General features: G+C 42.8%; 2 protein-coding genes across 3 annotated transcripts in view; both read left to right on the top strand.

Moving 5' to 3' along the window:
• Positions 1 to 6,194, top strand: part of ssr2 (signal sequence receptor, beta) — a 102,636-nt gene extending 96,442 nt beyond the window's left edge. The window contains exons 1-6 of one of the 2 annotated variants that reach the window (XM_070846086.1): positions 410 to 449; positions 1,031 to 1,188; positions 2,378 to 2,476; positions 3,046 to 3,154; positions 3,238 to 3,315; positions 5,532 to 6,194. In XM_070846086.1, coding sequence (XP_070702187.1) covers positions 1,031 to 1,188; positions 2,378 to 2,476; positions 3,046 to 3,154; positions 3,238 to 3,315; positions 5,532 to 5,642 — 555 coding nt within the window. In that variant the 5' untranslated portion in view covers positions 410 to 449 and the 3' untranslated portion in view covers positions 5,643 to 6,194. Of the gene's footprint in view, positions 1 to 409; positions 450 to 1,030; positions 1,189 to 2,377; positions 2,477 to 3,045; positions 3,155 to 3,237; positions 3,316 to 5,531 lie in introns of those variants that run through there. The other variant, XM_070846087.1, reaches the window with a different exon arrangement.
• A 1,700-nt stretch (positions 6,195 to 7,894) lies between these two features.
• LOC139215246 (death-associated protein kinase 2) lies at positions 7,895 to 26,417 on the top strand. The gene is made up of 12 exons (XM_070846155.1): positions 7,895 to 8,126; positions 14,662 to 14,845; positions 15,315 to 15,536; positions 18,469 to 18,607; positions 18,825 to 18,954; positions 20,915 to 20,963; positions 21,241 to 21,267; positions 21,580 to 21,732; positions 22,111 to 22,156; positions 22,244 to 22,333; positions 23,438 to 23,524; positions 24,534 to 26,417. The coding sequence occupies exons 2-12, from the start codon at positions 14,784 to 14,786 to the stop codon at positions 24,612 to 24,614; spliced, it is 1,086 nt and encodes a 361-aa protein (XP_070702256.1). The 5' UTR covers positions 7,895 to 8,126; positions 14,662 to 14,783; the 3' UTR covers positions 24,615 to 26,417.
• The last annotated feature ends 496 nt before the right edge of the window (positions 26,418 to 26,913 follow it).

Here is a 26,913-nt window from a genome sequence, read left to right as displayed (position 1 = left end):
ATGAATCTACTGCCTATGTTGTATGCACTGCATGTAAGGTGAATATACAATTGAGTTGAGAGTTTAAAATTGAGAATTTAGTACATTGTATGCACTGAAGGGTTTGGTTGGTCAAAGAAGGCCCAACAACAGATTCCTGCCCTGGGGCACCTTAACTTTGATGTTTCATCCTTGGCACACTGAAATTATGCGGTGGTATCCTTTACTTAGCTAAAACTTGCTATACAACTATGTAAAATACATTACAAATCCGTCCTACATACAGTCATTCACTCCCTGTAACCCGAGCACGCAGCACCACCCCCGTGCACCAGGGGCGCTGCGCGGTCTGGACACTTCCTGAAATCCTGCTCAGTCCACGTCATGCAAATAGCAGCTTGAACCTTCTGCGCACGCGCCCTGCCAGCTCCTTCAAGATCTGCAGTTCGAAGCAAGAGCACCGCTGAAAGGTAGCAGTCTGTTTCTTTCTTTCTGTAAGCTGTACAAACCACACTAAGTGGTCATTTTAGGAGCAGTTACGCCAACTTTACAGTAATTACTGTAACGTGGACATTAGCATTGTTCTTTAGTGTAATTCTGTCCCTCAAAGCTGACGTTGGAAACGTCTGCTCTGGTCCACGTAAGCGTCTGTAACCGTCAGTGTTCAGCTCTTCTGCTATTGTAACGATAACACGTTTGACTTCATCCGTTCATTACTGCTCCTGAACAGCATTATTGATGCTCTGAACGGGAAAAAGCTGCTATCATTATTGTGTAAATCCATATGGTGGCGATGACGCTAGCTCCGTTCATAGCTAGCTTAAGCATTAGCAATGAACATCTTTAAATTAAAGCTTTAGTTTGATTTGACTGCTCCCTTCAGGGAGAAGGAACCTTTCGGCTACATAGCTGGATAGACTGATCGTCTAATGATAAGGCAGTCTATCTGAGTGTTTGCTGGGTCCAAAGTGAGTCTATGAGGCTGTACTACTAAGGGCTGTCTGAACAGTATGTGCCTGTATATCCCTTCACAGTCTGTCACTTTCCCCAGATGACGAAGATGCTGATGTTTTTGGTCCTGGCCCTGCTCGGCCTGGCCTCAGGAGAAGAAGGAGCCCGTTTGCTGGCCTCTAAATCCCTGCTGAACCGTTACGCTGTGGAGGGCCGTGACCTCACCCTGCAGTACAACATCTACAATGTGGGCTCCAGGTGAGGTGACAGGACTGTCCTGTAGCCAGTGGTGGAAATGGAAGTTTTACTTGGGTGGGTGGGATTCAGGCCACTCCGTGGTGATCACTGAAGGTGTTTTTACATTCAAAGACTTTAAAGTCATTTTCATTTTCAGTGATGAAGTTGGTTTTTCTCCGCAAATCTCTTACAAGAGAATTTTGCAGATTCATAAATGGAGCTTTGGATCTAATTGACCTATTGAACAACAGTGTTTAATCATACAGGTAAACATCTGTCTGTGTGACAGAATCCAGCCATGACTCTATTAACACTAATGCGTTAAAATCATAGTCGCACACAATGTTTACATCTCAGTAATCAAGAGGACTCGTCTAGTCTTCTGTCCAAGAACAAATGTCTGTCTCCAGAGTCACTTTCATCAACCAACAGCTCCTGTGCTATTTCATACTGAGACCGTTAAACCAACATCACCAAACACACTACCTGGCATGGCAGGCCGCCACAGTGCTGTCAGTGAGTTCCATGAACTCACTTATTACAATGTAAAACACGATTTCATTACAGGAAAGGATTTTTTAAATCTTGATGCTTTTAGAGTAGGTGTGACTTTAAACGCAAACCTCAGGCCTGGCTCCTCTGCCTTTTTTGCTTACTTTGTGCATATAGTGTATAAAAAAAATGGATGTAGCCACTTTCTGTTTATTCAACATCATGTAACTGGTCCCATATCTCATGCTATGGCATCATGTGATCAAATTTATTCTTCACATACGTTTTGTGGCTATTGTGACCATTTATTTATTGGTTTAAGCAAGTTAAGGGGAGGGTCCAAAGAACATTTAAATCAAACGGAGGAGGGCTTTGGTCCTCAATGAAGTCAGATTGAGCCGTTCTCCTCAACTCAGTAATATTCACACAGATCTTAAATTAAACTTAACCATGAATAGGTGTGAAGCATCACTTCTAGTCACCAGGTAAAGTGAGCAATGATGCCCAGTTGCACTGGAGTGGTTTTAGCATTGTGGTGTTCTAGGGAGGCTCATGTTTGTCCGCTATATGAAACTTCACCCCCATTGATCCTGACTGGAAGGAATGTCCTACCTCAGGAGCTTCATTCATACAGTAAAATCTAAGTCAACTGTGCCCTATTAGATGGACTGTAGATCTGCCATCTTACTGAGTGACCTCTTCCTTTGTGTCTCTACAGTGCTGCTCTGGAGGTGGAGCTGTCAGACGATTCTTTTCCTCCTGAAGACTTTGGAATCGTTTCAGGAATGTTAAATGTCAAATGGGACAGGATTGCACCGTATCCTTGAAGCAGTTTTTCCAAACATTGTTAATGGTCTCTCATGCTGCAGTTGTTGTGGATGCCATAGATTGAAGTCAGTAATGGCCATTTATTGGGAGATAAACCTTACATTCCCAGATAATTAATCCAACACAGCTCTGTATCTGTGATGCATTCATTGTTGATTATTGAGTTTGTCCACTGTCGTCATTGTGTAACCTTTGGGTGCCTCTGTCACAGCCACTGTCATCACTGGTAAAACAGTGAAATAATGACTAGCCCATGTCACAGACAGCTGAACCTACAATGCAGTAGAACTGATAGTGAGACAGCAGTTTGCAAATTATAGTACAAAAATAAAAGGTGCAGTGTGTAGGATTTAGCAGCATCCAGGAGGTTGCAGATTGCAACCAACTGAACACCCCACAGCTCACCCTGCACTTTCATGCTAGAGAAGGCTCTAAAATGTCAAACGGTATCCTCTGATTTGACACTAAAGACAGGACAGTCTTTCTGAATTGGTCACAGATGTGCATCAGTGAATTCTTTGTGTTTTTTAAGTTATCAGACTTAACTGGAACTTTCAGAGCCAGTAATGTCTCTCACACGGTGGTGTTGCGCCCCCTGAAGGCTGGATACTTCAACTTCACCTCTGCCTCTGTCAGCTACCTGGCTCAGGAGGGAGGACAAGTCGTGGTAAAGCCAGTTGATTATCTTCATAGACCAAAGTGTTGTAAGTGTTTTAATGAAGGATGCTGAAGTGTCTCTCCGTCCTGCAGGTGGGCTACACCAGTGCCCCTGGCCAGGGAGGCATCCTAGCTCAGAGGGAGTTTGACCGGCGCTTCTCCCCACACTATGTAAGTATTCCATTTTTCGCTCGCTCAGTCAGGCTCCCAACTAATTGGACTGACCTGCAATGATCTAAGTAGAAGTTGTGATCAAAGTTCGTGGAGTTGTGAGTACTTGGAGTACTTCCCGTGGAAGCACAGGACCACTCCAAACTGAGATCAGAGGTCACACAATATCTCCATAAAGAAGATTCTCCATTGAGCCGGGTTAGAACTTTGCTGCCACAGTGTATGATTTCAGACAGCATGCCTCCTTTGTGGAAGCATAAGAGTCATGTTGTGTAACAATACGGCATTGGCTGTTTGGATGTAAGATATTAAGGCAGTTTTCCTAGAAGAGCCTTAAATATACTGCAGCCTCCAAAGGGACCATGCAGTCGAATCAACACCTCACTAAAACTGAACAGCAGAACCTTCCTGAAGGGAGGATTTACTACAGGACTGCTGGATCAGACTGCATTAGTTTTAAGTAGCTCCACCTAATAAACTGGCGTGTGTTCCTCTGCTTTTCCTTATCACTGATATTAAAAAGTTAATTTGCAGTGCTATCTACAGAAACCTTGAAATGATTACTTTGTAAAGCACTATGAGACACTCTGTTGTGATATTGGGCTATACAAATAAAATTGAATTGAATTGAATTGAATTACGATAAAAATAATAATATAGCTATCAGTCCAGTTCATCTTTACTTTATTTAGAGAACAATATGTCTCAATATGTCTGGTTTTTGGCAAATTAATTTCACTCAAAATAGGAATGTGGGGAGGTAGAGAGTGTCTCATCATAATCATACAATAACCTTAACTGTACAGAAGGGTACAGAAAGAGCAGTGGATGGTCACAAGGCAACCAGAAGACCTGATAAAGATCCACAAGGCCGACCATCTGCCATCAATACAGTGTCAACAAGGGGACAGAGAGTCAGTGTGTGAGACCAACGTCCAACGAACCACTCTGATATACTGGGATTTATACCAGGAGTTAATGCTATGGCATTAAATGAGCAACCTCAGCAACAGGGACGCAGTCAAAGCCTCGGATTACAGTTTAATGCAACACGTTAATGAGCTAGTGAGTGTCCTCCTTCAGCTCTTCTTACTTTGAACACCACAGGATGGACACTGTAACACACAAGCTGCAGGAAGTACTCTGCCTCTCTGAACTCAGATACTTTGCACCACATCATCAGTCTTTGAACAGTGAGCCTGTGATCTGGGGCGTTTGTTGGCGATCTTCAAAAACTCAAACTAAGTGGAAAATCAGCGATCAACTCACAGCTTCAGGCTGTGGCCAACAGTATCATTACACACGGCCAATTATTTATTCATGAAAACCTTCACATTGGTTTGGGAACAGTGACGTGGCTGCTAGTGTTGCCGTTAAACATACTGCAAATTATATTTATCAACCTTTGCACTGTTATTGACTTCCTGCTGCTTAACACTAGCTCTCTGAGCTGAGCGGACCTGAAACTTCTCCTGTTGCCAAGGTGTATCTAAGGTTTGTCCTGTTTACTTGAGCAGTGTTCCTAAACAGTGTTTTCACTGACCATGGGATAACTTTACTGTCATGCACAACGCCACGATGACTTGTGCGCGGAACACGCTGCTTACCTCTTCCTGTGTGTGACGGCTACCTCACTGGACGTGGTGGTGTCCAGACAGTGTGGCTGCTTCAACCAGCCTGCTTATCTTTCCACATTGAGTTTCTCTTTGATAATGGCCGTCAAATAAAAGCTTAAACAAAAGAAGGGGTCTCATCCACAGAAGCACTAATGGACTTTCATTTGTAAGACGATACAGGAAGCGATGAGTTAGAAGAAATCGTATTCTACAGGTAGACACTGAAACTGTACTGAAAGGTAGATAATTTGCTGTTAAGATGTCAATGTAAAGGTTTCAGATCAGTTTTACTCTATTTTTGCTGTGAACAGCACACTTTGCTAAAAAGCAGGCGAGACTCTCACTCTGCAGGTGAGTGGCAGCACATCAGCCAGACCACTCACGCAGGCTGTGGCTGCTCTAACCTGTTAACATCGACGTCGAAAAGACCTAAACACAAACTAACTGCAACATACTCTGCACTGTGGCATGTCATTTTTTAAATATCATGGTCATTGTCAGTACCGGTATACTGCAACACCCCTAAATGACATGTATTTATTTTAGATTTTTCTTGGCGTGTCCCTCCACAGTTTAATCACCTGCGTCTCCCTTTTCTAGCTGGACTGGGCTGCATTTGGCGTGATGACTCTGCCCTCCATCGGCATCCCTCTGCTCCTCTGGTACTCCAGCAAGAGGAAGTACGACTCGCCGAAGGCCAAGAAGAACTGAGGAAGAACCAAGAATGCTCTTTTTCAGGCTGGGGGTGGGGGGGTGGGAATGGAAGTCAAAGGGTTTAATGGGCACAGGATCTCTGAATAGCTTCATAGCCCATATTGGGTTATTGAAAGAAAAGTACAGTGATGAAGGAACATGATGGGGATTTCATCAAACAAGCAGCATGATTAAGAGAACTTTGAATAAGAGAGTAGAACAGGAAAGGTACCATCTTCACTATGGTGACCCAAACATCTACTCATCTCGTCTACAGCTGATGGCCTGAGCTTCTCTAGCTGCCCTTCATCCATCATATTTGCAAACTGGTTCATGTGACAGAACAATTATGAGGGCAGTTGCTACTGTAAGAGGGATTTTGGAATTTTGGAATTGTGTATGTAATGAACAGAATTCAGATTTGAAGCTTTTAGCCAGGTGTTGAACTTCCTAATAAATCGATACGAACTGGGTTTTGCTAAAGCTGTGTCTGAGGTTTTACGTTCCTACCTTCTGTTTTTGTAACCTTTTACATTCCATGGATCCACAAAATAAATCTTTTTAAGATTCCTTTTCTGATATGGAAAGCATGAAGTCGGGCCATTTGAATCCACAAAAAACAAGCGTATAAACCCAGAGACACTGCTTAGACCTCTAGTGTTTGGGACATCAGCGGTTCATGGTTGCTGAACAGGCAGATGTGATGCATTTTAACTACAGTTCGCAAGTACACACTGACACTTGGACAGAGAGTCAAAGTGAAATATTAGCATCATGAGCATTAGATGTTTGCCTTGCAGTTTACTGCATCAAATGTGCACTGCAAAAAAAACCCCAACTATACTATACAAATGTTCACCCTGTCATGTAGGGCTTGGTGACAGGGTGGACGGTGACAGGGTGGATAGTGACAAAAAATGCTATAAAGTAAGGATAAGGAAAAAATATAAAATTGAATTGTTTATTTTTATCATTTTACAAAATGCAAAGTGAGCGAACAGAATAAAAGTTTTAATCTAACCAATATTTAGTGAGACCTCCCTTTGCCTTCCAAACAGCATCAGCTCTTCCAGGTGCACTTGTACAGTTTTTGTAGGAACTCAGCAGGAAGGTTGTTGCAGACATGTTGGAGAACTGACCACAGATCTTCTGTCTCTTCATGTGATCCCAGACAGACTTGATATGGTGAGATCAGGGCTCTGTGGGGGGGCCACACCATCACTTCCAGGACTCCTTGTTCTTCTTTACGCTGAAGATAGCTCCTAATGACATTGGCTGTATGTTTGGGTTGCTGTCCTGCTGCAGAATCAATCTGGGGCCAATCAGACGCCTCCCTGATGGTACTGATGATGGATTAGTACCTGCCTGTATTTCTCAGCACTGAGGACACCATTAACTCTGACCTAATGCCATCTCCATCTGCAGAAATGCAGCCCCAAACTTACAGGGAACCTCCACCAGCTTCACTGTTGTCTGCAGACATTCATTATTGTTCCTCTCTCCAGCCCTTCAGTGAACAAACTGCCTTCTGCTGCAGCCAAATATTTCAAAATGTTCTCATCAGTCCAGATCACCTGCTGCCATTTTTTGCGCCCCAGTTCCTGTTTTTCTTCATAGTTGACTGTTTCTCTGAGGAGGTGAAACTGTCTTCACTTTGGTAGCAGAGTTTGGCTGTTCCTCCCCCAGTTTTAAGCCTCCTATAGCTGTTTCTGTTTCAGCTAATGACTGTTTAAACCTGACATTGATGATCATTAATTTGCTAATTTCCCCAATGTGGGAATAAAGCTTGATCTTGTCTTATCCTATCTTATTAGCACGTGTTAGGTATAACTGGTTAATCACACACCTGACTGTGATCCTACAAAATACCTGCTGTGCAAGTGTACCTAGAGGAACTGATGCTGTTTTGAAGGCAAAGAATATAATTATTGATTTGATTTAGATGTTTGTTCTGTTTGTAAATTGATAAGAAATAAACAATTACATTTTCTACTTTTGAAAGCATTCCTACAGCATTTCTTCACACCTGCCTAAGACTATATGCATATAATGCTTTAAAATTATACAATTATTTATATGTACATATATGTATGGCGAGAGAGAGGGACAGCGAAAGTATGTGTGTAATGTTTATCAGGTTTTTGTAACGTTAACCCGTTTCCGCTTCTATTTTGAAGGCTGACGGACAACCGGAAGTGTTATGTCATTTATCAGTTCGACGCGTCCTTGTCAAAGAAGAAGTAAAAACAGTAAGGCAGGTCTTCTGTAGGAGGTGCCTTCAGTGTCTCTCCAGTTCGCTAAACTCGCATTTACGGTAAATCGGACATGACATCAAACTGATTGTGGGTGTTTTCCGCATTCCTCAACCGGCCCTGAGCCCCCGGCCGAGCGCAGCGCAGCACCCGCATCGTCGGACCTGTTTGAGGAGCAGCGCCGGGACACGACCGCGGGATGAGCGACGGTTCGTGGGAGCATCAGCCCAGGAGCCGCGCAGTGCCACCGGTGGGTAGCCGTGGTTCGGTGGTAGCCGCTTTGGCTGAGGCCACTTCCACGTTTCCCTCCGCGGGCACAGTTCAGACAACATTTGTCGGTAGATTTTTTCCGCATTGACACTGAAGGCAGCAGCTGTCACTTCTGAAGTGTCTCTTCTCTGTTAGGAGTTCTGTTGTTGTGCTCTTTAGGAGGTGTGTGTGTGTGTGTGTGTGTGTGTGTGTGTGTGTGTGTGTGTGTGTGTGTGTGTGTGTGTGTGCTCCTACAGAGACATGCCACCACAGGTCCAGTCTAAAAGCCAGGGGGCCACATCACAAAGTCCTGGTGAAATAAAGAAAGGCGTGTTTCACTGTTTTTACTGCTTCATGATTGTGCAATAGTAACAAGTGAAACCAAACTAAACCAATGTTTTATTAGTTAATAAGAACACACTTTAGTGGTAAAGTCACCAGCAGCACCGATGCTCCCTCATGAACTTTGTTCCACCTTTACTGTTTCTGAGAAATACTTTGATTAAAAAAATGGACAATTTACAGACAATGTGACATTTGAAAGGAAAAAGCTATGAAGTGAAGAACAGCTTTAGGAGAGGAAACCATTCAGCTAATCAAATACTGTATGTTTGTTATGGTGACCAAATAGTAAGTGTACAAAGGTAACCATATGGCAAAGCACGTGCTCAGTAATCAAGGAACTGTACAGCACTGTGACAGCAGAACACCACACCTGGTATTTCTAGCTTGTCTCAGGCATTTAACACTGTTCCTATCTGCACAGTTTTAAATGGCAAGCTTCCAGTTACTTTGACTAATGACATGATTTCTGATATCCTTGTTTTACTGTTGCATAGAGAGCTCACAGGGCACGAGTAAACCTCTGATGTAGTTAGGAGCGACACCATGTAGGACTTTAAAAGTAACCACAAGATTCCCATTCCATGTTCCCAGGAACTGGTGTAATGCGACCTGTTTACTGTTTGGATTGACGGGGGGGGTTATGATTCCTCTTTTCCCCGTTCCTTTCCTAAATGTTTTGGACTGGTTTCACTGAGAAACAATGCTGGGTGTGTCAGCTGGAGTGATGGGACATCTTTGTGATGTCCTGAAGTCTCAAACGCACCATCTGTTTTGCCTTAAGGCGTAATGAGGCTGGAGTCAACGTGGGGGCCAGAGTCAGTCTCATGCAGACACAAGTACAGCTATTCGCCTTTAACTGCTAACCTCTGTGAAACCAGCTTTGTTCTCCAATCCAACCACCTACATCAAAAAACTGAACAAGGAAACGTGAAAGGGGCACTTCGCTCAGAGCTAAGACCGGTGTGGTCGAAGCTCATGCTGCCTGATCAGACCTGCTGTCCACGCCTCGGCTTGTGGCTAACCACTGTTAGTTTAAGTAGTTTTAGTAGAAAGGTCAAGTTTGTTACTTTGAGCCACCTGTCTTCTTACCTTAAAGTCTGATCCAAGCTTTGCATTTTGGTTCCACAGTATACATTTGATCTGCTTAGTTTTGGTTTCACATTGCATTGGTGTGCAAACCAAAAAGAAAGGCCATAACATGATTGAGGTCCACGGCCATCTCCACCACAGCCTGATGATGACATCACTAGTTAGCAGGTGGACTACAGTTAGACGTTTTATTTTAGTTTTGGATTAGTTAGATTAGTTTGATTAGTTTTTGACGCTTGATTTTTTTTTCTCTCCCCCCCACATTCTGCAAAGACCCACCCCCGATTGATGTTTTTCTTCGACTGCTTTCCTTCGAGGACCAATAACGGTATAAGCTCAAGGATGGCTCGATATCTGTCTGTCTGTGACCCGACTTTAGACTTAAGCTGGGGACACACTGCAAGATTTTTTGCCAGATTTTACCCACGATTCCCATTTGGGCAAAGTCTGCACCAGTCTGCACTAGTTGGGGACAGTCGGCATGGATAGTTGGCACAAACATCTGCAAGTGTGTGAGGGGAACAGATCCGACCCGACCCGACCTCAGTCGCAGTCAATCAAACATGTTTGAATTTTTTGAGCCGAATCTGGATGCAATTGGGTCGTGTGACCTGATTACCGACCCAACTGCAAACATGTGTTGCCAACAGCCAATGAAACAGAGAGGGTGGGACACAGGAAATAGCGTCGGAAGACAACGATTATTGGCTGTTGGCAAACAACAAATTGATGCATTACCGCCACCAACTGGTATCTTTGTTTATCCTTTAAACTGATGCGTTCAGTTGGCTTTAGTTGGTTTGACATGTCGATCATGTTGATCACGTAGTCTGTGATCCCCAGTCTTTCAGTCGTTTTTTTTAAATCTGTATCAGCTAAAGTAACAATAATGTTTCCCCACTGTGCCGCTGACTGTTTGCTCCATCCAGCCTGCTGGTGTTCCACAGTGGCAGCATTTCACTGCAGCTGCATGTGAGCTGATTCCAGCCTGTTCTATTCACATCATTTCATCAGGAGTGACATTCTATGAGTTCATCTTTCATTCATATCATAGTGGTAATTTAAGATGATCAGCTTCTTCTTTATGAGCCAGGAGTATTTGGATCAAATAGCTTGTGAAAAGTACGGCCCGTCAGGTTGAGTATCTCAGCTCAGTGCGAGTCTGAGGTGCCGTAATGAAGAGGCTCACTATCACTTCACCAGTTTACATCAGAGCAAATGATTGTTTATGCAGGTTGTGCAAAATGTGCTCATTTTAAACGGTAAAGGGTCTATACGTGTAATGTATAATTATAAAAATAACAATGATGATAATAATAAAGAACTATTATTATTATTTATAGTGCACTTTTCTAGGAAGTCAAAGACACTTTACAAACACTCATTAAAAGCATAGAACAGACAGCATTCATTCCACATTGAAAGCAGTTCTGAAGAGGTGAGGTGCTGGTCTGGTGCTTGGTCCTGAGTGGTGGGGGCAGGAGGGTGGCGTCAGAGGAGCGGAGGCGTGGCGGTGGAACAGGTTGGTGGGGTCATGGGGAGAACTGAGACCAAGGTTGTGGGTATGATGTCACTGGGTTTGAGAAGTGTTTATTGTGGAGAAGAGCCCTGTGGACTGGAGTAAAGGCTGGAGCGGCTGTGGGCTGTGTAGTCTGAAGCACAGCTCTGGGAGCAATGTGGGGTTGCCTTACCCAAGGATACTTTGGCATGTGGACTAGAATGGAGATTCAAAATGCAGATCTTTGAACTGGTGGGCAATCCACTGTACCACTCTGCCACCCCAACTGATCATGAGGACTGTGTTTCTGGTGATACATAGAATTAGGGTGTTGAAGCCAAGGCTGCTGTGGTTCCTTCAGTACACACAGCCGCTTCATGTGCTCTGCCATTAGCAGACGGCTCGTAACATCACGGCAGATTGAGCTCGATGAAAGCATGAATTGTGCACCTTAAGTCTTGTTTTCTAATATTTGTGAAGTTTCACATCAGTCACCATACTGAGTTCAGTATTGAGAAGCAACGTGGTGGAAGTAACTATTGTGGTACAGCTGCTTAGCTATGTTGTGAAACCAACCAGTCACTGAGAATGGCTAATTTTAGCTAGCGTTAGAATCGTATTTCTTAAAAGCTACCTGTGACAAAGAGGGTGAGAGCACACTGTCCCCATGTCCTCCATCAGTGCAGTAAAATGCATACCATTTTAGTTATTGGTTATTGGTTCAGTTATGCTTTCCATGCGTTCATCTTTTCTTTGGCTACTTACTAAATCCACCGTGCATTTCAGAGACAGGTCTGAAAGCAGCCGCAGAGAGAACACAGCTCAGGCAGGCGGCTGGTGTTCTAAACTGTCATGTTACCTCCCCAGCAGACTGCAGCATTAAACAGTACACTTGCCATCACTGACTGGAAGGACATGTGAACACTTCACTGCAGACATCAAAGGAGGAACAACAGACGGTCAGTCCCTGTCTGTACAGGGCACCTGTATTCAGGACCTGTTGTCCAGCTGCACACCAAGGTATTTGTAGGATTGCACCACCTCAATGTCCTTTTCTCGAATGTCGACTTGGTGAAGTGGGGGCTTAGACCTTCGAAGGTTCATGACCATCTCCTTGGTCTTGGAGGTGTTCAGTAGAAGGCCATTCTTCTCACTGCAGTCACTAAAACCCCCATCTTTTCGAGTCTGTGTCTAAGCATGGGGGGTTGGATGGCGTTGAAAGCACTTGAAAAGTCAAAGAAGATAATCCTCACATAACCACCTGGCTCTTCCAAGTGAGAGTCAGCCCGGTGGAGCATGTAGAGGAGAGCATCTTCCACCCCCATATTCTCCTGGTACCTGAACTGTAGGGGGTCCAGTGTGTGTTCACACTGTGGTCTCAGGAGGCTCTAGTGTCTTCATGATGTGTGATGTGAGGGCCACCGGTCTGTTGTCCTTTAGGTTGACCAGGCGCCCTACTTTGGGTACCAGAAATGAGACATGAACTGGAGCCCCCCCCCCCCGTCCATCTCAGGTTGAAGAGTAGCAGTCTGACACGCACCATCCGGGCCAGCTGCTTATCCTGGGTGCAACCTCTTGAGCTCTGCCCTCATCTTGTCTGTTGTAAGGGACAGGGAGGGTCCAGGTGAGAGGGGAGATGCACCCGCTGTATTGGGGCTGCAACGAAGTGGAGGAGATGTTGGAGGGTGGGGGGGGGCTACCGCTGAAGTGGTGGAAGAGGGGATGGGTGAGGCTGTGCCATCATGGGCAGGTCAGACACTGGCTGCCGACTCAAACCTATTGTAGAGCCAGTTAAACTCAGTGGCCCAGTCCTTGTAGCCAGTGCTAGTCCTCACACCCTCCACACCTCTCTGGGGCTGCTGGAAAGGCTCCGGGGAAGATACCAAGTTAGTAACAGACATTAAAGAGACATGAAGCAGAAGGATGGAGAGGAAGAGGAGGAGAGAGGAGGCCAGTGCATCATGGGAGTCCCCCGGCAGTCTAAGCCTATAGCAGCATGACTAGGGGCTGGTCCAAGGCCTGAGCCAGCCCTAAAGCTAAGCTAATGTGCCTACCCAGAATGCCACAGGCCTGGGAGACCAGCTACCTGTAAGCTGTGGTAGGCTGTTGCGTGGTGACAGGCAGTTAAATTATTACTGTTGAATTATTAACACCATCAAACAGTGGTGGTTGTGATGATGTAAAAGTTGGACACTTTTTTTGTTGTTCACTCATTTTGAGACAAGACTCTAAAAGCGTACAGCCCACCATGATGTTACGAGCCACAATTAGGGGCCAGCCCTGCTCCACAGATTCAGGCTTGATTTCTGAGTTGAACATGACCTGAGCATGTGTGAAACATTCTCCAGAGGTTGTCATAAATGTCGGGAAGATTTGTTTTAGCCAATAGGCACGATGCACAACTTTACAGTGGGTAGGACTGATAGACCAATAATTAGCTGTCTCCTAACACGCCATGTCATGCTGTATAATGTTGGGCAGTTAGTTGTATAGAGGAAAGTTGGACACACACCACAAGTGATGTAATACTTTTGAAGGTATTACATCAGTTGACTTTCACACATGTTTAGGTTATGTTCATCTCTTAAAAACCACTGGATGAAAAGTTCAGAACACAGATCAAGTCTGATGCTCAATATCTGAAGTGGGATCACAGTAGGCTGTGCACTTTACATTGTGTATAAATTAATACATTTTACGATATTGATTTGGGAAAACATGTAAAGACAGAACTATTACACTCACTTCTAAAGGGTGATGACTGGAACAGGAATGTTTTGTGCCGTTTGTCTAATGAATACAAGTGCACAAGTATATATACAGTGTTCTACACTTACTAGAGGAGTGAAAGAGGGGATAGATTGATGGGAGAGGGGGGAAGGCAGATAAAGAGGCCAGGTTAGAGGGGGGAGTCTCTGTCTGTAGGTAAGGTGGGAGTTAATTTACTGCATCCTCATCCTATTGCATTCCAACTTCTCCCATTACGCCCCCCTAATAAAATCCCTCTTGCCAGAACAAATATATTAAAAAATGAAGTGACTAAGACTAAGTGCTGCATACACATGCGGTCTGGACCTCTAGTCCTGTTCCACATATAGAAGAAAAGGTACAAGTGCATTAACATGTAAAGACTTAGGAAAGAATGTTCATGCTAACTAAACAACACGGTTTTCAGTGCTGAAACATCCACTTCATCATCTGTAGTTTGGTGTAACTTTTCTTTTTAGATCTAGTGATAAACCAGCATCTGTAAAACCTCATGTTCAACATCTGTACTGCATCACTGCTGGGATACTCAGTAACTGACTGTACTTCATCTGTGTCTGTGATCTGTGTCTGTGTCTGTGATCTGTGTCTGTGATCTGTGTCTGTGCTGTGATCAGCAAAAACAGATTTGACACTCATAAGTGAAAACGCTCTACTTTAATAAGACCAGACTTTAGACGTGTAGATGGCCTCTGGTAGGGTGGGGGGTTGACGGTTGTCTCAGCCTGCTGTGGTTAACTTGTAACTGTGCACAAAGGGAAAATGCTAAATGTACACATTTCTGTTATACTGTTGCACATGATATTCTGTGGTGATATGCATTTTCTGACTTTTGCAGGTCATACTCAGGTCTAGCGTTGGTGTATGTAGAGTTTGGACCATGAAGCACTTGAAGTTGACTGATAAATAGGCACGAGTGGACCAACCAAGGATCAGGGGTATCAAGTGAAGCACATCAACATGGCAGTTTTCAAGCCTGAGAATGTGGAAGACTTCTATGAGATCGGGGAGGTCCTCGGAAGGTATGGATATGCCTGGTTGTTTGGAAGCTCTACTATTATCCTGCAGTCATTAGGTATTTGGGCATTTACAGATTTGGATGTTTTGTTTCCTCACTACTCCAGCACCATGGATTTAAGCTGTGTGCGTGGTTATTAAACTGATATGGGGAAACAAAAGCTGTCACTTATCTCCTGACACATTCTGCTAGCTGTGGAAAACCACATGCTTTAGGTTCACATATCCTCACAGTACATTCAGTATTTTATATATACCAGTTTATGTATGGGAAACTGTGTATGCGTAGTTTTGTGTTTATACATCTGGCCCCAGATGTGCATCATGGAAATCTCTTGGCAGAATAATGCAGACATTTCTTAGCAAGCCACAAGTTAAAAAAATGAAACAAAATGTGCAAAATATTAAAACAACTCGTTCTTGCTGTATGTCCAGCTTGGCGTTCACTGTGGATTATGTTCTCTCCCCATCCAGTGGGCACTTCGGTCAGGTTCGACAGGTGCGTGAGCGGGCCACTGGGACTTGTTGGGCTGGCAAGTTCCTGAAGATCCGGAAGAGTGCGTGCAGCCGTCTGGGCCTGGAAAGGAGCAGTGTGGAGCAGGAGGTGGAGATCCTCCAGGCTGTTGAACATCCAAACATTGTGACTCTAAAGGACGTTTTTGAGAGCCGAGCTGAGGTGGTTCTCATTCTGGAGCTGTGAGTTAGAGAGAGTGAGAGTGAGAGAGAGAGACTAAGACAATGTTATTCATTACAATTGTTTTGGCAAGTCAAGCTCACTACGCTCCCATGACCCGAAAAGTAACATAAAACTAAACTAAAATATCAAACTTCAACAACTTCAACCTTTTTTTGAAGTCAATAATAATTTCTGCAGTTTTCTGTGTGCTTAGCTGCACACTGTTAGCTTCATACCATAATTCTTCTTGTTAGACAGACACATTGTTTCAGTCTGAGACGAGGCTAACCAGAGTGCTGTCCGCAAACATGAGGGGTCTGACACAATGTTGGATGTACAATCTGTGGTGGAGTGAGTAGAGCAGTGGAGCTGGGTTAAAAGGAAGTTATGGATGCACTAGCAGACAGGAGACAGGCAGGTTCAGGAGTCTTTCTTGGCAGTAAGTGCATCACTTCACTGTTTTTGTTACCAACTTAAACACTTTGAGACTTGAAGATTAGAGGGAGTTTTTTTACAGGGCAATTTAAATTTGATCAATCCATCAATCCAAGGCCATAATAACCATTAAGTGCTGCAAGCAGGAAGGAAACTGCTAAATGTGGATTCATTGTTGGCAGTGGTGGGTAAAATCATCAGGCCAGAAAAACACATTTAGTCAGGTTAGCATATGATTGGATAGTATGTATGTATGTATATCCATCCATCCATCTAACATCATAACACAAATCTTAGTTGTGTCTAAAACAAAGAACTCACTATTCAAACACACTTAAAAAAGATTGGATCACTAGAGGCACTTCAGCTGTTTTAACAAAGATCAACAACTCATTGAATCAGCTTCTCTAGCTACTTCACTCATCAGTTCAGTTAGACAGCTTGATCGATTTAGCTGCTATGATCGTTGGGTATTCCAAAATATCCCCTCTGCAGTGAAGACACTGTCACCTTCTTCAAATGATGAAACAAACAGAAATGCCATATTTTCATCATGTTTTTAAAATGTGTTTTTCATCATTGAAGGTTCAACTGGAGCTCTTGTATTAATGGTTGTAGTGGTTTCCTGACTGAAGCACTGGGGCCACCTACAATTAAACTGCTGAAACCTACCTCCTCGATAGATCGACTCATTCACATTATACATTTGTTAGGAGACCTGCAGTGGTGTCATTTTGCAGATATTAAGAAATCTATGAAATGAGGTATGGAAAAAAGTAGACATTAGCAGACAACATGGAACAAAGGGACTGGGCAAGGTAGGGAGGGACAGGTGGTTCAGACTGTGAAGTCAGAGGCTATCATGTATCATGTTATATATACTACGACCTGCCTCCTCAGTTCTTGTCATGTCGTAATCTGACCACTGTTTTCTGTATTATACAATATATTATTATATATGCATATGGTATGGTTTATATAAAGTCCTATTGCATATGAAAAAGTAAAACAAAACATCTAATCCTAGTGGATTAGTGGAGTGGGCACCTTGCTGTGTTAGCTTGGCTGGTGTCTCAGTGACCCTGTGAGCTATTCTAACAGAAGAGTGATCTGAGTTTCCTTATGGGTTGAATCAAGGTTGAATCATGGCTTTGACACAGAGACCAGACAAATATCAGCTCCTTTGATCCAATTTGAAGGTGACTGCAAAAATAGAACATTGTCGTATGACCCTTAAGTCCGCTCTCATACACACTGTGACTAGAGGTTACTGGTTGGGTTTAGCTGCTCGACAAAGACATCACTATTAATTTCATCTCTTTGCATTCAGTTTCATTTAGGTGAACTTTCAGATTCAGTTTACACTGCGGTCACTGGGCCCTGCTGATGTTGGCTGATGAATAGGTCCAGTGCTCCAAAGTTATGTACTTGTTCCAGGGAACACCTGGTCCCCATATTTTATGTGGATGTCCAATCCGTGATGATGGTGAATGTAATCAATTGAAGCAATAGATACCTTAATGTGTACTACATTGGCCAAGAAAGCTGAGGTCTCCTGACACCAAACCTTCAAATCCTCTTCACACTCTTGCTTAGTGGTGGTGACAGATGATCAGAAACAATAATGATATCCAACAAAAACTGCCCAAGCTGAAATGTATTGCAGCAAAAGAAGCTGATTAGTAATGGAGAATCTAGCAAAGACAGTAAAGGTAAAACTAAGCTTTAGATTTTTACATTGTAAAACACATCCTTGTTTATGATATTGTCTGCACTCATATTTTGGGATCCCATTTTCACTGTTGGAAATGCTGCTAGTTTGCAATACAACAGAAGAGAAAAGGTCAAAAGTGTCACTTTGCAGTGGCATCTAGAGAACAGCCCAGACTAGAAATCCAAGTTTATATGCTGTAATTCTTGACTCTCTTGGCCAACAGAGCACGATGTGAGGTAGTTACTGCTATATTAGATGGACATCCAAAAAGGAGGAGGTGACATACCAAAGCCCGTTGAAAGAGATTGAAAGACATTAGTTTGGTTTTGTCCTTCACTCCTGTCAGTAATCATAGCATTATAATCAACAAATGATAAGCAGAGATTGTGGAACACAGTGAAATGACTAAAAAGAAGTATCTTGGGTCAAGAAACACGAGCAGTCAGTTGATCAGACAGGTTGAAATCAAATGTCCAGGCTAGACGAATTTTCTTCCTTTACATTTCCCCTACTGTGCTGTGCACACAGTTTTCCTGCCAATTAACAATATGAGTCGTGTCTGAACAAAACTGCTTGACAACCAACAATGACTGAAAAGGTTAGCTACATTTGATGTCTTTTGTATAAAAGGCTGCTTTTTGCTATGTTGATCAGATGGATGGGCTGGATCGGCCATTTGCTGCATGTCTACTTTAAATTGTAAGCCATCCTTTTTTCGCACTGACCTTGTGGCTTTTGAGAGAATCAGATGCTGTAAAAACATAAATTCTGTTTGACACATACACTTCTGTTTGATATTTCAGTGTTAGTGGAGGGGAGCTGTTTGACTTCATTGCTGAGAAGGAAAACCTACCAGAAAGTGAGGCAATTGAGTTCATGAAGCAGATCCTGGAGGGACTGGGATTCATGCACAGCAAGAACATTGCCCACTTTGACCTCAAGGTACCAGCAGACAGACTCAAATGACTTCTCTTGCTTGCTGTTGATGTTTTGAAGCGGTGAACAACAGTTTCAACACAAACTTGCCATTACAACCTTCATAAAGGGAGGACTTATTGTAGGGCTTTGCATTAGACTGCATTAGTTTTAGCTGGGTGTACCCAGTGAACTGCAACTGAGTGTATGCTTCTGCCATAACAACATTATTTTCTCTATTCAGCCAGAAAACATCATGCTGTCAGAAAAAGAGTCACCATGTCCCAGCATCAAGCTCATAGACTTTGGCCTGGCCCACCATTTTCATCAAGGGGAGCAGTACAAGAGCACAAGTGGCACCCCACAGTACATTGGTGAGGATGAATAGTTCTTCACAGGACGTAATGTTTTTGTCTTGGTTTTTAGATTGTGTTTGTGTACCTGCCCTCTGAGAGCCTCCTCTGCAGTAAGGTTCACATCAATCAATCAATCAGTCTTTACTTATATAGTGCCAATTCATAACAGTGTTATCTCTAGACGCTTTCCATAAAGAGCAGGTCAGACCGGTCTGTCGGGGTCCGTGTTGGGTGGAGAAACTTTTCAATGTTGAAACGTGGCCGTAACACAGTCACTGAAATTCAAAGCCCTTTTCAACATGTGAAACATGTGGTGCATCAGTTTTCTGTGATCTTACCAGAGATGCTAATGCACCTCAACTCAACTGGTGTGGAAAGACACAAGGCTGTGTCTGATTGGCATACCTCAGCTTGAGAAAAACACAATTCATCAACTGTAAGATCCTCAGTCGAAGCTCCTGGACTGGATTTCTGTTGCTGTTATGAGGAGGCTGGAACATTCAGACATGTTATATGACTGTGACAAGATCAAATTCTCTGTTTTGAGCCCTGTGCATGATTGGTAGTATATTGGTGAGCTTCTGTGAGTTACCGGCTACCTTTAGAAGAGAGGCTCCTACAGGGGCAGAAGATGGATCAGGTAGTGGTCAGGTATCACATGGGGAGGGAGGGCTGTGGGTTTTCCCTGGTTGGACAGTCCACAAATGTCTCTCAGCAGTTCAGTGCCTGAGCTGCACACATGTTCTTGAACAATAATGTGACCAGGGTTGCATCATCAGTTGTTAACATGAACATCAAGTCCCCCACCTTTCCTCCTGGACCCACCTGCAGTTCTTGTCTGCCTGTACAGTCTGGAGCCGTCAACTGACATGTTGGACTCAGGGATGTACTCGTGCAGCCATGCCTCCGTGAAATACTATACTCCCCGATACCTTGACATGCACTCGCTCCTCCTCACCTCATGTTTACTGTGGTGATGGAAGGAAGAGATTGCTTGTACGTCCTTCTCTTCACGCAGCATTTCACTTCTACCCTACACCTTGTGTCCTCCTTCACAACTCCTTTGGGATTTTAGGTCTCTCCCTCTACAACAACCAACCCCTTTAGTAAACAGTGGCTCATGGACTATCAGCACCAAATATTGGCCGAGCATTGTAACTCACTCTGCAAAGATCCTGCCATGTCTAAATAAAGCAGTGATGAACATTAACATAAAAGTCTGAAGTCCTGTAACAAATCGATGAATTTATAGATTTCACTATACGTGGTTGCTCCCTGAAAAAACAAGTCCGATTAATACTAATAACCAACGGATACAATTAATGTGTGGACAGACCAGTTTACAAATATTCTGAAATGACTCTTAACTCTTTATCGGGCAAGGCACCATATTTGGTAACTTAAGTGGGAGTTCAAAATGCCCCCCCTTGCCTCACCATGAGGCAGTAGAACTGTGAGATTTCTCCAAGCCAATCAGCGACAATCAGGCTACATGACAGAGCGGCAAGAAACCATATATGGTGACTTCACTGACCTTGATTTTCACCATAACATTGAATTTTTTGGAAAAAGTCTTGTAATGACCACCAGTAATGGTCTAGGGTTTTCAGTAGTGCCCTATAAAGCCATCTCCAGTCAAAAATGGGGTTTGCTTATTGTTACTTTACTTGAATGATGGAGCTTCACTGTGCAGAATTATGTTTGTACAGAGTCTGACAGAAGAGGGCTGTTTTCACATTGAGGTGCTGAAGGAGGAAGGATTCTCTGAGCTCAGAGAGAGAGAGAGCTATGAGCTGAATCTGCAGCTCGGGGAGATTATTATTCCAACAGTGTTCTTATCTTGAAACATGCCTAGATCTTTAAGAACTGCACATCTCAATATTCTTCAAGAAGAGTATAAAAGAATGCCAAACTCATTTACAGTGACAATCCAAGAGAGCCCACATCTCAACATCTCACTCTTCTTCTCTTGTCTCAGCCGCTGAGGTGATCAACGGTGAACCCCTGGGCACATCAGCAGACATGTGGTGAGCATTCTAAATGAGGGAAAAGGATTCTGTCACTGACATGTTGGTGCATGTTCTGTGCCCCACTCACTGCCTCGCCTCAAGATCCCACTTGCTTGGAAGTCTGAGTCTCTGACATGTTTAAACAGCAGCAGAATAATATAGTTTTTACGCTGAATGACTAAGGGAATGTCCAGACAGGTTTCTACTGTGTTTTTTCCATGGTTTGTCATAGAGTTGTGGAAACGTTCAAACCACCGACATGACTATCTGCATCTTGTCTGTCTTTCTCATCCAGGAGCATTGGAGTTATTACATACATACTGTAAGTTGGATCTGCTTGTGTGCTGGTGGCATGTGATTGCTTATAGATATAAAATATTTTCTCACTGTTGACACCTACTGATCAGAAACATCTGCACTCTGACACGCACCACTGTATGTAGATCCTTTTCCATTTTGTGTGTTATGGCCTCCAGCTTTAAATTTGGCTTCTCATTTACTTTCTATTAAGAGATTAAAACTCAACTTTTTATCAGAGATACAAAACCAACAAAAAGCTTTTCTAGCATCTCTTTGGACAGGTGGTGATGTCGACACACTGTAGTCTCACTCTTGCTGTGTATTCTGTCCTCAGATTGAGTGGTTTGTCACCGTTCCAAGGTGAAACTGATGAAGAGACTCTAAAGAACATCATTGCCATGAACTATGAGTTTGACGCACGGCATTTCAGCATGACCAGCTCCATGGCCAAAGACTTCATCGAGAAACTCTTGGTGAAAAATCCCAAGTATGTAGTATAGAGCACAGAGTTTACATTCAAGGGTAATCAGTGCATTAGGGACCGTAGAATAGAAAATAACAGTACAGCTGGGGTGTGTGTGTATGCTAATGGTGTAGGACACATTATCGTCACTCATGAACAAATCATTGTTAATATTGGATGGCTGTATACCTTATGTATTGAAACTGTAGACTGATGAATTGATTTGTTCAAGACACTAGACAGAAACAACAAGAAGGATGGACACATAACAACCATATACTATATACCATAGGACCAGAAACTGTTATACTTCTGTTTCCTGTCTGTTAGTCAAAATATGGAAACAGACATGACTTGATTATTACTTGTCACTTATCACTACTGTCCTGATCTGAATTGCAGTGAGAGAATGACAGCTGAGGAGTGTCTGCTTCATCCATGGATTAAGGTTACCTCAAGTCTTCTACCACTTTAAGGCCCACTAACCTGCTGTAGTGCTTTACTGCTTGCTAATGACTGTAAATGTTTGTTTCAGCCCATCACACGCAAACAGGTGGCCAACAGGAATCGATCCTCAATCAATATGAAGAACTTTAAGAAGTTCAACGCCAGAAGGAAATGGAAGGTGAGTCTGGAAACCATACAAGCATATTTAGTGTTTGTTACAATGCATGGCGACGCTGGATTCTCTGCAGTGGTGAGCAGTGATGAGTTTCACCACCGAGTGTGTAATATTTCATTTACGTCGCAACTGTCAGAACATTTTTGGAATCTGTGAGTTGTGGATGAGCTGCAGTGATGGAAATTACCCACATCTTCCTGCAAATGCCTTACCCACCATGTTCACAGAATGTTTTATTGATTAATAGGTCCACTGTGTAATTCTAACCATCATACAAACACACACTTTCATCCTGTATGCAACAAGAAAGTAACAAGGGTATGAACATTTGAACTAATTTAAACTTATCATTGTCTTGCATGTTTGCAGTTTTCAAACCTCCACAACCAAAGGTCAGCTTTAGAATCGACCCTTTACCTGAAGTGATCTCTAAATCAGACAGTAGGATCAAATGATAAACCGATAAAAAGACATGTGGACTCAGAGTTTTCAGTTTTCACTTGAGCTTCTATGCTGATTGGATGGTGTGTGCCAGGCAGTGGGATCGGTCCCAAATGCAGATGACTAAGGAGGTAAAGCTCAGGAATGTATTGACAAATAAAGCTACAAAAGCTTTAGTCATGCAAAACTGAGAAGGCATATAGATGTTCAGATATATTTCCATATTTATATATAGATGAATAGAAAAGAATTAGTTTAAAGTGGATTCATTAGATGGTCTGAGTTCCCCTGCATTACGCACACTGGTTCTATCTACCTGTTCTATTTATACATCTATAAATGAAATGGAAACATCAGGACAACTGTGGCTCAGAGGTGGAGGGGGTCGTCCATCAATTGGAAGATTGGTGGTACTATTCCCGGCTCCTCCAAGTCAGCATGTCGAAGTGTCCCAACTTTCTCCTGAAGCATGTGAATGTAACGTAAAGGCACCTTGAGTGGTGAAAAAGACTAGAATGGTGCTGTGTTTAGATTTTATCTATACATTCACCATAGGTGGTGCTGAGCTAATGTACATACATAGTTGCTCTGTTTCTCCTTAAGAACTTAAGAGATCCTGGTTGGCTGGTAAGCCTTACTCACATTCTTCCCCCCTGTTTTCTCTAGATGTCCTATAACATGGTGTGGATGTGTAACAGGCTGGTCAAGTTGAAGCTGCTGTGTAAGGGCAGCTCAGACCCAGATGCACTACAGGTGAGGCCACTCATGTCGTGGAGAGAGGGAGAATTTTCTATTAGAGTTACAGCTGAATGTAATCCAAACCAAGCCCATTCTGTTCAGTGTCTACTATGTAATGAAGTACAGGATGTACCACACATACTGTATATAATGGCATATATGTTTGAGAAAAACTACTGAATTTGAATTTAAGCTCTGCAAATGTACTTAAAGTATGAAAAGTAAAAGAGACCCCTGTGACTGCTATACTGTTCTGTATTTCAACTTCAACTAACGCGCTGGTTATTTTCTGCATTAACTGACTGACTGTTTAATTGATCACATTTGAACCATCAAATGTTTTCACATGAAAAATGACATACTTTATCAAATCAACCATTATCAAATCAATGAATCATCTGATATTTAATATTTAACGCATATTTTCTGTGCAAACTTGTAAAATAAAACGTCGGAAAAATGTAGTGCAGTAAAAAGTACATTTCCCTCTGAAATGCATTGAAAATTTGTACTTTAGTAAATATACTTAATTACTTTTCATCACTGCTGAAAACCGTAATATTATGTACTCAAAGAAGATGTTTAAGATCTCCTACTTTTGAAGCATTTGAAAATGATTTGGCCAGCTCTGTAAATCCTTGAGAAATATTAGTAGTAAAAATGAATTCATTACTTTAATTCCTCATTTAGGTATTTGCTCTCAGCAGTGTTTGTTCTCAGGTGTATGTGATGAACGAGTCATGCTTTAAAGATGCTTTTGAACTTTTGTGTTCAACAAAGTGGAAAAAAACGAGCAAAAAAAACGACTTCAAATGAAAAGCCAAAGCTAGCCTAGTCCCAGAGCACTAACAAAGCTTTACAGTCTTCAATTACGTCCTCAGTAGCACTGGTTACAGAGGAGGATGTGACAGTTAAGACATGGAAGGAGCAACAGTTAAAAAAACTTAACTCAAGACAGTTATAACCCAAAAGTGCTCATTAAGAATGCAGATTAAAATCCACCTGTACTGATCTTTTTCTCCAGAGAGAATGTGAAAGCGACGTAGAGGACACAGAAAGCAAGCCTGCCTCTCTGCTGCGTCGCAGACTCAGCAGCAGCTCATAGAGCTGCCCAGTGGAAGGCAGGAGAGCCCGGGCTGGGTGGGAGGACCACTGAAGAGAAATGTTTGGAAAAGGATGACTACTTCCACACCTTCAGAAGATGTACTAGTGAGTACTGGAGCACAGACAACAGAACAACTTTGGGTGGAACTATATCTCCTTTACAGAAAGTGTAAAACTGTTGTAATGTCCAGGACATGACTTTTTAAATGCAAATATTAGATATACTCTTGTTTTAAATGTTGTCCTGTGATGGCTAAGGTGATTCCACAATGCATGTGCATCCTGCTTGTCCTACACAGGGACATGCAGCAGTCCCTTAGTGTATAACAAGTAACTGTTTGCTTCTCCAACTTGCCGCATCCGCCATTTAAAAAGCAAAGCTCCAGGTCTGTTTTTAAAGGGAATGACAGAGGACTCTCTGATTGGTTTCATTAATGTCTCACCCAAAACACACCTACGACTAATTAAGATAATGCGTCGTTAAACTAGCACAAGTGCGCCCTTACTACATGTCCATCATGCACTATAGACCCATAATCCACCTCCCCTTCTCCCGCCAAAGTCATGGCCAGGTGTTTGTTTATGTTTTTAGAGTGGGCACAACTAGTCAGTGATTTGTTCATTTCTATCTGGGGGGGTGGCTCAAAGACCTCACACCACCAGTCAACTCATACACACATACACACAACTTAGATTCCTCCTGAATGATTTGAATGGGTGAATGAGGATGTGATGTAAAAGTGCTTTGAGTGGTCAAAATGACTAGAAAGGAGCTCTACAGATAGACCATTTACCGTTTACCATTTACATGTACACCTCCTACAAATCACACCAGGATCCAGTTAATCCAGTTAATGCTTTCCCACCAGAAACGCCGCAGTGCGTTTCAGAAGCGTCCCAGAGCCCAAGTCTAGTTTTGACCCCACTGCATCAAGCAGCACAGAGCAGATGAGGCAGGCAGAAAGTCAAATCTGCTCACTTTTCAAAATAAAAGCCCCATGTGCAGACTTTTTGATTGTATATTCCACCACCACATCAGTATCATTTTTGAATCGTGGCAGCAGGCCAAAGGTTAACCCGTCAGGGGGATTTTCTAACACCACAGACAGAAAAACACCTTTCACTATAACACGCTGTCCGTAGCAACAGCACAACAAAGAAATGAATACACACAGGAAGGATGTTTAAACCAGACAAAAAGAGAAATGTAGCTTCATTAGAAGAATGAAAATGACCAAATCAGCAAAGTCGGAGCAAGTGTGGTATCAAATATGGAGATATCACATAATGTAAATATGATGTATTGATTAAGTGTTGACTAAGATGCAGTATGAATTGATAAAGATATGCAACACGATGGTTTGGTGTAATAACAAAGGTGATGGAACATGTAACCAATCAAAATGTGTGAAACAATGTAACCAGAATGTAACCAAATATCACATTTTATACTCTGTTTTAAATGACGTTTTACACTTTGTTTTTACAAAATGCAGTAAGAAGAAACCAGAACCTAACGGTGTGAATACTTTTAAAATGTATTGAGGAGGAGTTGGAACCTAATGGTGTCAACAGGAGGTGCTGTAGGATCAATAAGAATAATAGCTGCCCAGTGGTGTGACGAAGTGATCAAGTCAAATAAGGTCAGAGGGGGGCAGATGCAAGGGGGCAGGCAGATGAGATCATTCTGCTGATTTTGGGTTATAAAAGAAGGAACCTTTGCATTGTGTGTCAGAAGTGTCCAGGATTTAGTCTTGTTCAGGTCTGGGCTTTGTTGTCGACAATAAACCTCTACTGCGCTGAACTCTGAAGTCTCCTGGTGCCTGTTTGGAAGTTTTTGACACTTTGAAAAACTTTGAACCTGGAAGGAGAAGATTGACACTTAGTCTCTGGCCCAAGGTGGGGGTCTCCCTCCCACAGCACAAGTCAACTACTCCACAAGGGACACGCTCCGCTTCTGAAATGCTCCCGGTGGGATTTAAAGCTGCCTGGAGGACGAAGTAAAACTGGATTACAGCGCACCCTCTGGGTTTTTTGGGTAATTGACATTTCAAATTTTACAATTCTGTTTTATCCACGTCTCGCCCCTCCTCTTGTATTAAAGTAATGAGTGAATATACCTTTAAATTGCAGCAGACTGATTTTATTCAGCAGGGTTTTCTTGTTTCTAGCAATACACTACAAGCAATGCAGTTTGAAGTTACATGATCCCTTGGAATTTCTTACTATCTAAAGTAATAGAAATAAATATCTCAAGCTGTCCTCCTGTCCTTTATGATGTCATTCTGGCCACAAAGTCC

This window comes from Pempheris klunzingeri, chromosome 16, assembly GCF_042242105.1.
Source record: "Pempheris klunzingeri isolate RE-2024b chromosome 16, fPemKlu1.hap1, whole genome shotgun sequence".
Taxonomy (NCBI): domain Eukaryota; kingdom Metazoa; phylum Chordata; class Actinopteri; order Acropomatiformes; family Pempheridae; genus Pempheris; species Pempheris klunzingeri.
The sequence above is the reverse complement of the archived record's forward strand: the minus strand, read 5'-3'. Positions and strand labels throughout refer to the sequence as shown.

Excerpts from the sequence above, each read along its gene's own strand:
- LOC139215246 (XM_070846155.1), top strand. The coding sequence starts at position 14,784 with ATGGCAGTTTTCAAGCCTGAGAATGTGGAAGACTTCTATGAGATCGGG. Across the intron at positions 18,955-20,914 it reads TGGCACCCCACAGTACATTG|CCGCTGAGGTGATCAACGGT; the intron begins GTGAGGATGAAT and ends CTCTTGTCTCAG. Across the intron at positions 21,733-22,110 it reads CTCTTGGTGAAAAATCCCAA|TGAGAGAATGACAGCTGAGG; the intron begins GTATGTAGTATA and ends TCTGAATTGCAG.